This window comes from Ranitomeya imitator, chromosome 3, assembly GCF_032444005.1.
Source record: "Ranitomeya imitator isolate aRanImi1 chromosome 3, aRanImi1.pri, whole genome shotgun sequence".
Lineage (NCBI taxonomy): Eukaryota > Metazoa > Chordata > Amphibia > Anura > Dendrobatidae > Ranitomeya > Ranitomeya imitator.
In genome coordinates, this window is record NC_091284.1 from 844,903,405 (window position 1) to 844,915,862 (window position 12,458).

At 53.5% G+C, this 12,458-nt stretch overlaps 1 protein-coding gene across 1 annotated transcript in view; it reads right to left on the bottom strand.

The window, feature by feature from the left end:
* Positions 1–9,696: 9,696 nt before the first annotated feature.
* Positions 9,697–12,458, bottom strand: part of TPP1 (tripeptidyl peptidase 1) — a 43,333-nt gene continuing 40,571 nt past the window's right edge. The window contains exons 12-13 of the mRNA XM_069759623.1: positions 11,435–11,569; positions 9,697–10,716 (exon numbers count right to left, since the gene is read on the bottom strand). Coding sequence (XP_069615724.1) covers positions 10,582–10,716; positions 11,435–11,569 — 270 coding nt within the window. The 3' untranslated portion in view covers positions 9,697–10,581. The remainder of the gene's footprint in view (positions 10,717–11,434; positions 11,570–12,458) is intronic.

Sequence of the window (12,458 nt, forward strand, 5' to 3'; positions counted from 1 at the left end):
TGCTGGGAGGTGAGAATATAATGTTTTTTTTTTTATTATTATTTTTAACCCCTTTACCCCCAAGGGTGGTTTGCACGTTAATGACCGGGCCAATTTTTACAATTCTGACCACTGTCCCTTTATGAGGTTATAACTCTGGAACGCTTCAATGAATCCTGGTGATTCTGACATTGTTTTCTCGTGACATATTGTACTTCATGACAATGGTAAAAATTCTTTGATAGTACCTGCGTTTATTTGTGAAAAAAACGGAAATTTGGCGAAAATTATGAAGATTTCGCAATTTTCCAACTTTTAATTTTTATGCAATTAAATCACAGAGATATGTCACACAAAATACTTAATAAGTAACATTTCCCACATGTCTACTTTACATCAGCACAATTTTGGAACCAAAATTTTTTTTTGTTAGGGAGTTATAAGGGTTAAAAGTTGACCAGCAATTTCTCATTTCTACAACACCATTTTATTTTAGGGACCACATCTCATTTGAAGTCATTTTGAGGGGTCTATATGATAGAAAATACCCAAGTGTGACACCATTCTAAAAACTGCACCCCTCAAGGTGCTCAAAACCACATTCAAGAAGTTTATTAACCCTTCTGGTGCTTCACAGGAATTTTTTGAATGTTTAAAAAAAAATGAACATTTAACTTTTTTTCACAAAAAATTTAATTCAGCTCCAATTTGTTTTATTTTACCAAGGGTAACAGGAGAAAATGGACCCCAAACATTGTTGTACAATTTGTCCTGAGTATGCCAATACCCCACATGTGGGGGTAAACCACTGTTTGGGCGCATGGCAGAGCTCGGAAGCGAAGGAGCGCCATTTGACTTTTCAATGCAAAATTGACTGGAATTGAGATGGGACGCCATGTTTCGTTTGGAGAGCCCCTGATGTGGCTAAACATTGAAACCCCCCACAAGTGACACCATTTTGGAAAGTAGACCCCCTAAGGAACTTATCTAGAGGTGTGGTGAAAACTTTGACCCACCAAGTGCTTCACAGAAGTTTATAATGTAGAACCGTAAAAATAAAAAATCATATTTTTTCACAAAAATTATCTTTTCGCCCCCAATTTTTTATTTTCCCAAGGGTAAGAGAAGAAATTGGACCCCAAAAGTTGTTGTACAATTTGTCCTGAGTACGCTGATAGCCCATATGTGGGGGTAAACCACTGTTTGGGCGGATGGGAGAGCTCGGAAGGGAAGGAGCGCCGTTTGACTTTTCAATGCAAAATTGACAGGAATTGAGATAGAACGCCATGTTGCGTTTGAAGAGCCACTGATGTGCCTAAACATTGAAACACCCCACAAATGACACCATTTTGGAAAGTAGACCCCCTAAGGAACTTATCTAGAGGTGTGGTGAGCACTTTGACCCACCAAGTGCTTCACAGAAGTTTATAATGCAGAGCCGTAAAAATAAAACAAAAATTTTTTTCCCACAAAAATTATTTTTTTTAGCCCCCAGTTTTGTATTTTCCTGAGGGTAACAGGAGAAATTGGACCCCAAAATTTGTTGCCCAATTTGTCCTGAGTGCGATGATACCCCATATGTGGGGGGGAACCACTGTTTGGGCACATGGGAGGGCTCAGAAGGGAAGGAGCTCCATTTGAATGCAGACTTAGATGGAATGGTCTGCAGGTGTCACATTGCGTTTGCAGAGCCACTGATGTGCCTAAACAGTAGAAACCCCCCACAAGTGACACCATTTTGGAAAGTAGACCCCCTTAGGAACTTATCTAGATGTGTGCTGAGCGCTTTGACCCACCAAGGGCTTCACAGAAGTTTATAATGGAGAGCCGTAAAAATAAAACAAAAATTTTTTCCCACAAAAATTATTTTTTAGCCCCCAGTTTTGTATTTTCCCGAGGGTAACAGGAGAAATTCGACCCCACAATTTGTTGTCCAATTTGTCCTAAGTGCGCTGATACCCCATATGTGGGGGGGAACCACTGTTTGGGCGCATGGGGGGGCTCGGAAGGGAAGGAGCTCCATTTGGAATGAGGACTTAGATGGAATGGTCTGCAGGTGTCACATTGCATTTGCAGAGCCCCTAATGTACCTAAACAGTAGAAACCTCCCACAAGTGACACCATTTTGGAAACTAGACCCCCTAAGGAACTCATCTAGATGTGTTGTGATAGCTTTGAACCCCCAAGTGTTTCACTACAGTTTGTAACGCAGAGCCGTGAAAATTAAAAAAAAAAATCTTTCCCCCCAAAATTATTTTTTAGCCCCCAGTTTTGTATTTTCCCGAGGGTAAGAGGAGAAATTCGACCCCAAAAGTTGTTGTCCAATTTGTCCTGAGTACGCTGATACCCCGTATGTTGGGGGAAACCACCGTTTGAGCGCATGGCAGAGCTCGGAAGGGAAGGAGCGCCATTTGGAATGCAGACTTAGATGGAATGGTCTGCAGACGTCACATTGCGTTTGCAGAACCCCTAATGTACCTAAACAGTAGAAACCCCCCACAAGTGACCCCATATTGGAAACTAGACCCCCCAGGGAACTAATGTAGATGTGTTGTGAGAACTTTGAACCCCCAAGTGTTTCACTACAGTTTATAACGCAGAGCCGTGAAAATAAAAAATCTTTTTTTTCCCACAAAAAATATGTTTTAGCCCCGAGTTTTGTATTTTCCCAAGGGTAACAGGAGAAATTGGACCCCAAAAGTTGTTGTCCTATTTGTCCTGAGTACGCTGATACCCCATATGTTGGGGTAAACCCCTGTTTGGGCACACGGGAGAGCTCGGAAGGGAAGAAGCACTGTTTTACTTTTTCAACGCAGAATTGGCTGGAATTGAGATCGGACGCCATGTCGCGTTTGGAGAGCCACTGATGTGCCTAAACAGTGGAAACCCCCAATTATAACTGAAACCCTAATCCAAACACACCCCTAACCCTAATTCCAACAGTAACCCTAACCACACCCCTAACCCTGACACACCCCTAACCCTAATCCCAACCCTAATCCCAACCGTAAATGTAATCTAAACCCTAACTGTAACTTTAGCCCCAACCCAAACTGTAGCCCTAGCCCTAACCCTAATCCTAACCCTAGCCCTAACCCTAGCCCTAACCCTAGCCCTAACCCTAGCCCTAACCCTAGCCCTAACCCTAACCCTAGCCCTAACCCTAGCCCTAACCCTAATGGGAAAATGGAAATAAATACATTTTTTAAATTTTTCCCTAACTAAGGGGGTGATGAAGGGGGGTTTGATTTACTTTTATAGCGAGTTTTTTAGCGGATTTTTATGATTGGCAGCCGTCACACACTGAAAGACGCTTTTTATTGCAAAAAATATTTTTTGCGTTACCACATTTTGAGAGCTATAATTTTTCTATATTTTGGTCCACAGAGTCATGTGAGGTCTTGTTTTTTGCGGGACGAGTTGACGTTTTTATTGGTAACATTTTCGGGCACGTGACATTTTTTGATCGCTTTTTATTCCGATTTTTGTGAGGCAGAATGACCAAAAACCAGCTATTCATGAATTTCTTTTGGGGGAGGCGTTTATACCGTTCCGCGTTTGGTAAAATTGATAAAGCAGTTTTATTCTTCGGGTCAGTACGATTACAGCGATACCTCATTTATATCATTTTTTTATGTTTTGGCGCTTTTATACGATAAAAACTATTTTATAGAAAAAATAATTATTTTGGCATCGCTTTATTCTCAGGACTATAACTTTTTTATTTTTTTGCTGATGATGCTGTATGGCGGCTCGTTTTTTGCGGGACAAGATGACGTTTTCAGCGGTACCATGGTTATTTATATCCGTCTTTTTGATCGCGTGTTATTCCACTTTTTGTTCGGCGGTATGATAATAAAGCGTTGTTTTTTGCCTCGTTTTTTTTTTTTTTTCTTACGGTGTTTACTGAAGGGGTTAACTAGTGGGCCAGTTTTATAGGTCGGGCCGTTATGGACGCGGCGATACTAAATATGTGTACTTTTATTGTTTTTTTTTTTTATTTAGATAAAGAAATGTATTTATGGGAATAATATTTTTTTTTTTTCATTATTTTGGAATATTTTTTTTTTTTTTTTTTTTTACACATTTGAAAATTTTTTTTTTTACTTTTTTACTTTGTCCCAGGGGGGACATCACAGATCAGTGATCTGACAGTTTGCACAGCACTCTGTCAGATCACTGATCTGACATGCAGCGCTGCAGGCTTCACAGTGCCTGCTCTGAGCAGGCTCTGTGAAGCCACCTCCCTCCCTGCAGGACCCGGATCCGCGGCCATCTTGGATCCGGGGCTCGAGCAAGGAGGGAGGGAGGCAAGACCCTCGCAGCAATGCCATCACATCGCGTTGCTGCGGGGGGCTCAGGGAAGCCCGCAGGGAGCCCCCTCCCTGCGCGGTGCTTCCCTGCACCACCGGCACATTGCGATCATGTTTGATCGCGGTGTGCCAGGGGTTAATGTGCCGGGGGCGGTCCGTGACCGCTCCCAGCACATAGTGCCGGATGTCAGCTGCGATAAACAGCTGACACCCGGCCGCGATCGGCCGCGCTCCCCCCGTGAGCGCCGCCGATCGCGCTGGACGTACTATCCCGTCCATGGTCATAGGGGCCCACCCCACATGGACGGGATAGTACGTCCGATGTCAGAAAGGGGTTAACATTATATGTTTTTACAAAAAGTGAAGCTGTGTTTAAATCCTGCCCAAATATCGCCGATTGGTTGCGGCCGGCCGCAACCAATCAGCGACCTGGGATTTCCGTTACGGAAGTTACAGACAAACAGACGGAAGTACCCCTTAGACAATTATATATATAGTCTCATTTTGGTAATATCTTTTTATATACTTTTGTAAACACTGTCTAATCTTTTTGGAAGTAAAAGCTATAATATTTACTAGTCTCATCCTTCTTGCTCTAAAACGTACCTCCAGCGTCCTCTGAAGTAAATTATGCTACTGATTGGGTTGGCTTCTGACCTGCTATTAGTCATAGGAATAGGAGCTGGTGGCAGCAGATCGTACTGAGCTTGTTGGGTAACGCTGACAGTGACAGAAAGAGGTTTATAAGTGTACTGCTCGGCTGCAGCTGGGAATAATTATATCGCCCTCACTGCAGTATGTGCCCAATAGCCAGTACATAGCAGGCAGTCTTTCTGGCAAATAACTATCCTAGGTGCAGTTCCCTGACCGACCTGAGGCAAGGTAGGCACCAGAGAGCTGCGAGTTCCAAACCTGTACTGGGAAGTGGGCTAGAAATAAATCCCTGAAGAACTGGGGCAACCAAACACCCCCGGTTCATGACATATTGGAACCGAGCGGTGGGATGATTAAAATATCCCCCGTGATTCAGGACAGATACCAACACTAAGCAATGAGTATAAAAGGACGGATACAAGGTTTTCTAAATATTAAAGAAAATCGGGAGCGGAAACATCAGCTCCTGCCTGACCCTCTCTCCTTATTGGTAATGTCAGTATGCCTCGTCTTCCGAGGGCACCCGTCCCTCTGCAGCATCCTGCCTGCCCGTCCTGTGCCTCTGCAGCATCCTGCCTGCCCATCCTCTGTGGCACCCGGCCCACCTGTCCGTCCTGCATCCTGCATGCCCATCCTCTGTGGCACCCGGCCCACCTGTCCGTCCTGCATCCTGCATGCCCATCCTCTGTGGCACCCGGCCCACCTGTCCGTCCTGCATCCTGCATGCCCATCCTCTGTGGCACCCGGCCCGCTTGCTCATCCTCTGTGGCACCCGGCCTGCCTGCCCATCCTCTGTGGCACCCGGCCCACCTGTCCGTCCTGCATCCTGCATGCCCATCCTCTGTGGCACCCGGCCCACCTGTCCGTCCTGCATCCTGCATGCCCATCCTCTGTGGCACCCGGCCCGCTTGCTCATCCTCTGTGGCACCCGGCCTGCCTGCCCATCCTCTGTGGCACCCGGCCCACCTGTCCGTCCTGCATCCTGCATGCCCATCCTCTGTGGCACCCGGCCCGCCTGCTCATCCTCTGCCTCCGGGGCATCCGGTCAGCCTGTCCTCTGTGAGATCTTCTCATTGTCATTACTTTTGCTCTTGACTATTCCAGACTTTATGGGCCAATTTATTAATTGTTTAAAGTCACTTATCTTTTGTATTCATTGATGTTTTTTGCGCCAAATTCTTCAAGATGGCGCCTGTGGTTCACGAACTTTGCAGGAAATAAAAAATCCTCTGCAATATTAATTTCAAGGTTTTATAAATATTCAGACGTCCAAAGACCTTCGGGGCAGGAGGACATTTGTGCAAATATCTGGAAAACTCCATTCACAACGGTGAAGATAAAAAATACAATCAGGACAACGCAGAAAAAACGTGAACCCCTTACTGACATACGAGGTACGGGGTCATCTGCTGGCTGTGATAAAGTATGGTGGCTGGTGTCTGTACCTGGACCCCTACTAGTCTGTATATGAATGAGGCCACAGTGGAGCACGGGACTCCGTCTGTCCACGATGCAGCCAGTAGGGGGCAGCGGATGTGATCGTGCGGACCCCGATTCCAGCCATGTGGCACTTACTGAGCTGCTCTGTTTTCTCTGCTGCAGATCTAGCAATGCTCTGAATGTTGAGCTCTGCACAGCCCCATCCACACCTCATTGTCTCCTGTGTACACTGTGCATAGCCAGAAAGCTGCCAGTGTTGAGGGTGGGGTCACACAAAGCACATTAATTCCTGATAAAATTGCAGCAAGCAGGTCAGTGACACGTCTCTGCCAGTCCATCTTGCTGCTCGCAGAAGACAGCAAAAAAACTGCTGACAGATTCCCATTAAGTAACAGCGACCATCGTCTACATGACAACCGCTGGGACCGCTCTGCGACTTATCTGCTGGTAGATGTAAGATATCACGGTGCAGGGCTGAGAGTAGTATGCAGGCCTCATGTCACATAATGAAGGCGTAGGCTGCACCCGCTCCCGCCCCTCGTTCTCCCGCCTCCTCGGCCCTTCGCTCTTCCGCCTCCTCGGCCCCTCGTTCTCCCGCCTCCTCGGCCCCTTGTTCTCCTGCCTCCTCGCTCTTCCGCCTCCTCGGCCCCTTGTTCTCCCGCCTCCTCGGCCCCTCGCTCTCCCGCCTCCTCGGCCCCTTGTTCTCCTGCCTCCTCGCTCTTCCGCCTCCTCGGCCCCTCGCTCTCCCGCCTCCTCGCTCTCCTGTCTCCTCGGCCCCTCACTTTCCCACCTCCTCGCTCTCCCGCCTCCTCGGCCCCTCGCTCTCCCGCCTCCTCGGCCCCTCGCTCTCCCGCCTCCTCGGCCCCTCGCTCTCCCGCCTCCTCGGCCCCTCGCTCTTCCGCCTCCTCGGCCCCTCGCTCTCCCGCCTCCTCGGCCCCTCGCTCTCCCGCCTCCTCGGCCCCTTGTTCTCCCGCCTCCTCGGCCCCTCGCTCTCCCGCCTCCTCGCTCTCCCGCCTCCTCGGCCCCTCGCTCTCCCGCCTCCTCGGCCCCTCGCTCTCCCGCCTCCTCGGCCCCTTGTTCTCCTGCCTCCTCGCTCTTCCGCCTCCTCGGCCCCTCGTTCTCCCGCCTCCTCGGCCCCTCGCTCTCCCGCCTCCTCGCTCTCCCGCCTCCTCGGCCCCTCGCTCTCCCGCCTCCTCGCTCTCCCGCCTCCTCGGCCCCTCGCTCTCCCGCCTCCTCGCTCTCCCGCCTCCTCGGCCCCTCGCTCTCCCGCCTCCTCGCTCTCCCGCCTCCTCGGCCCCTCGCTCTCCCGCCTCCTCGCTCTTCCGCCTCCTCGGCCCCTCGCTCTCCCGCCTCCTCGGCCCCTCGCTCTCCCGCCTCCTCGGCCCCTTGTTCTCCCGCCTCCTCGGCCCCTCGCTCTCCCGCCTCCTCGCTCTCCCGCCTCCTCGGCCCCTCGCTCTCCCGCCTCCTCGGCCCCTCGCTCTCCCGCCTCCTCGGCCCCTTGTTCTCCCGCCTCCTCGCTCTCCCGCCTCCTCGGCCCCTCGCTCTCCCGCCTCCTCGGCCCCTCGCTCTCCCGCCTCCTCGGCCCCTCGCTCTCCCGCCTCCTCGTTCTCCCGCCTCCTCGGCCCCTCGCTCTCCCGCCTCCTCGGCCCCTCGCTCTCCCGCCTCCTCGGCCCCTTGTTCTCCCGCCTCCTCGCTCTCCCGCCTCCTCGGCCCCTCGTTCTCCCGCCTCCTCGGCCCCTCGCTCTCCCGCCTCCTCGCTCTCCCGCCTCCTCGGCCCCTCGCTCTCCCGCCTCCTCGCTCTCCCGCCTCCTCGGCCCCTCGCTCTCCCGCCTCCTCGCTCTCCCGCCTCCTCGGCCCCTCGCTCTCCCGCCTCCTCGCTCTCCCGCCTCCTCGGCCCCTCGCTCTCCCGCCTCCTCGGCCCCTCGCTCTTCCGCCTCCTCGGCCCCTCGCTCTCCCGCCTCCTCGGCCCCTCGCTCTCCCGCCTCCTCGGCCCCTCGCTCTCCCGCCTCCTCGGCCCCTCGCTCTCCCGCCTCCTCGGCCCCTTGTTCTCCCGCCTCCTCGCTCTTCCGCCTCCTCGGCCCCTCGCTCTCCCGCCTCCTCGGCCCCTCGCTCTCCCGCCTCCTCGGCCCCTTGTTCTCCTGCCTCCTCGCTCTTCCGCCTCCTCGGCCCCTCGTTCTCCCGCCTCCTCGGCCCCTCGCTCTCCCGCCTCCTCGCTCTCCCGCCTCCTCGGCCCCTCGTTCTCCCGCCTCCTCGGCCCCTCGCTCTCCCGCCTCCTCGCTCTCCCGCCTCCTCGGCCCCTCGTTCTCCCGCCTCCTCGGCCCCTCGCTCTCCCGCCTCCTCGCTCTCCCGCCTCCTCGGCCCCTCGCTCTCCCGCCTCCTCGGCCCCTCGCTCTCCCGCCTCCTCGCTCTCCCGCCTCCTCGGCCCCTCGCTCTCCCGCCTCCTCGCTCTCCCGCCTCCTCGGCCCCTCGCTCTCCCGCCTCCTCGCTCTCCCGCCTCCTCGGGTCCTCGCTCTACCGCCTCCTCGCTCTCCCGCCTCCTCGGCCCCTTGTTCTCCCGCCTCCTCGGCCCCTCGCTCTCCCGCCTCCTCGCTCTCCCGCCTCATCAGCCCCTCACTCTCCCGCCTCCTCGGCCCCTTGTTCTCCTGCCTCCTCGGCCCCTCGCTCTCCCGCCTCCTCGCTCTCCCGCCTCCTCGGCCCCTCGCTCTCCCGCCTCCTCGCTCTCCCGCCTCCTCGGGTCCTCGCTCTCCCGCCTCCTCGCTCTCCCGCCTCCTCGGCCCCTTGTTCTCCCGCCTCCTCGGCCCCTCGCTCTCCCGCCTCCTCGCTCTCCCGCCTCCTCGGCCCCTCGCTCTCCCGCCTCCTCGCTCTCCCGCCTCCTCGGCCCCTCGCTCTCCCGCCTCCTCGCTCTCCCGCCTCCTCGGGTCCTCGCTCTACCGCCTCCTCGCTCTCCCGCCTCCTCGGCCCCTTGTTCTCCCGCCTCCTCGGCCCCTCGCTCTCCCGCCTCCTCGCTCTCCCGCCTCATCAGCCCCTCACTCTCCCGCCTCCTCGGCCCCTTGTTCTCCTGCCTCCTCGCTCTCCCGCCTCCTCGGCCCCTTGTTCTCCTGCCTCCTCGCTCTCCCGCCTCGTCGGCCCCTCGCTTTCCCGCCTCCTCGGCCCCTTGCTCTCCCACCTTGTGGGCCCCTCGCTCTCCCGCCTCCTCGGGTCCTTGCTCTACCGCCTCCTCGCTCTCCCGCCTCGTCAGCCTCCTCACTCTCCTGCCTCCTCTGCCACTTGTTGATGACACAATACCTACAGGATAATCAGACGAACCATGTAAGAAATCAATCATTTATTAAAATCAAACCAAGCAGCAAAAGAAAAGTCACAGCAGCCAGAACATTTCTGAGAGGGCGGCAGCGGCACTGATGCCAGGGTCGTACTGGGGGCCCATATTTACAGATCCAGAGTAATGCAGCCCGGATGGTCTGGTCCTACTTGTGGCTCCTACCTTTGTCAGTACCTTGGCCCTCAGGAACCTGATCAGACAAGGATGAAGACGGGGAAAGGAAAGTCTCTAAATTACAATCAACAGACCGAGAAGACTCCAATAATAATGTGCAAATCTGCACTCCCTGAGATGAAACAAAAGCGTCAGCTCCAGTGCTGAACTCTCCAGAAAATCCAGATCAATGAGGTGCCGTCTGTACCCGACGTGGGGCCACCAGAGCGGATGGACGTGCTATCAGGCCTCGTTCAGGCTAACGTTGGGTGCGATGGACCAGACACAGAGCTCACACTGGTGACAGCCAATATGCGATGTGGATCCAATCCTGACAACATTCATCTGAACGAAGCCGAAAAGGGGTGAGGTACACAAGGAAGGCGATAATGTCACCGGGGTAAAAGTTGGGAATTGTAGAGAGACAAACCAGAGATTGGAGAAAGATAGGGCTAACCCAACGGCACTAACCCAACGGCGCTAACCCAATGGGGGCTTGTTCTGACTCTGGCCCGGATGGTTTTGCAGCATAATATAAATGTGACTTGGGCAGTTTTTACTCTTCTTGTATCTACAGATTCTGGTTTCAGTGGCTTCTGTTATCTGTTGAGGAAGGAACCAGAAGCATCGCCACCCTCACGATCATCAATCATCATTTGACTTTATTTTTTTGTTTTCTTGATCCTTTTTATCTGGAGGATTCAGCTGTGGAAGTGATCTTCACAGTAATGACTTCAGAAGTGCTGGGTAGTTTGGTGTCCCCCAACCAGTCACTGGGTCCCAACTGGGAGCAGCACAAAATCCTTGTGCGAGAACCTGGTCATCAAAACAAGAGAGGTGACATCCTTCTGTGACCTGCGGGTGAGAGGAGAAAGTATCAGGGGATCATTCGGATGGGTGCTGGAAGGTCAGGATGGAAGGTCGGGGGTAGCCTAGGACACCTGGGATCATTAAGGGGAGGGGTGGCGGAGGGGTCGGGGGTAGACTAGGACACCTGGGATTATTAAGAGGCAGCGTGCCGGAGGGGTCGACTAGGACATCTAGGATCATAAGGAGGGGGGGAGCCAGAGGGGTCGGGGGTATACTAGGACACCTGGGAACATTAAGAGGCAGCGTGCCGGAGGGGTCGGGGGTAAGACTAGGACATCTAGGACCATTTTAGGGCAGGGGTCGCGGGTAGAGTAGGACACCGGGGATCACTGGGGGGGGGGGAGAGGTGTCGGGGTAGACAAAGACACCAGGGATCATTATGAAAAGGGGGTGTCAGAGGTAGACTAGGACACCTGGGATCATTAAGAGGCAGCGTGCTGGAGGGTCGGGGGTAGACTAGGACATCTAGGATCATTAGGAGAAGGGTACCGGAGGGGTCGGAGGTAGACCAGGACATCTGGGATGGCTGCCACATGTGGGTCTTGGAGCGTCATTAGTGCACAGTGAATATGTCCGTATATCTGATCTTGCTGGTCGTGCCCAGGCTGCAGTCATCGCCACCACAATCCTCCATGCCTCCTCATAAAGGTGATTCCATGCTGGACGAGACGCCTGCACCACGTGGTCCACGAATACAACTTACATCATATAGGGCATCGGTGCCGTTCCCACGTAGACGGTACAGTGCTGGATTCACAAAACCCAAAGGGGAGAGACCTCTCTGTATCCGCTGATCATTAATTAGGGCGAGAATCCCACCGAATACCGGGGTGGAGGCCTGCAACGTGACAATGAAGGGACAGGGATGACTACCAAGAGACTGCGCTCTGAATGCTGTGATGGGTCGTGCGCACATCTACACCCACCACACGTCATCCAGGAACTTTCCAGAAGGAGGAGAAACTGGGACATGAATGAGAAGAGGACGCATGATGGGGGATACTAAGAAGGAGACGGGGAGAGGAGGAAAGAGGCGGGAAAAGGTCAGAGGAGAAGAGAGGAGAGAAAAAGGGAGGGGTCCAAGGGAGAGGAGGAGGGAAGAGACAAAAGGGAGAGGAGGAGGGAAGAGACAAAAAGGGAGAGGAAGAGGGAAGAGACAAAAAGGGAGAGGAAGAGGGAAGAGACAAAAAGGAGAGGAGGGAAGAGACAAAAAGGAGAGGAGGAGGGAAGAGACAAAAGGGAGAGGAGGAGGGAAGAGACAAAAGGGAGAGGAGGAGGGAAGAGACAAAAGGGAGAGGAGGAGGGAAGAGACAAAAGGGAGAGGAGGAGGGAAGAGACAAAAGGGAGAGGAGGAGGGAAGAGACAAAAGGGAGAGGAGGAGGGAAGAGACAAAAAGGGAGAGGAGGAGGGAAGAGACAAAAGGGAGAGGAGGAGGAAGAGACAAAAGGGCGAGAGGAGGTGGGAAGAGACAAAAAGGGAGAGGAGGTGGGAAGAGACAAAAAGGAGAGGAGGAGGGAAGAGAAAAAGGGAGAGGAGGAGGGAAGAGATAAAGGGAGAGGAGGAGGGAAGAGACAAAAGGGAGAGGAGGAGGGAAGAGACAAAAGGGAGAGAAGGAGGGAAGAGACAAAAGGGAGAGGAGGAGGGAAGAGACAAAAAGGGAGAGGAGGTGGGAAGAGACAAAAAGGGAGAGAAGGAGGGAAGAGACAAAAGGGAGAGGAGGAGGGAAG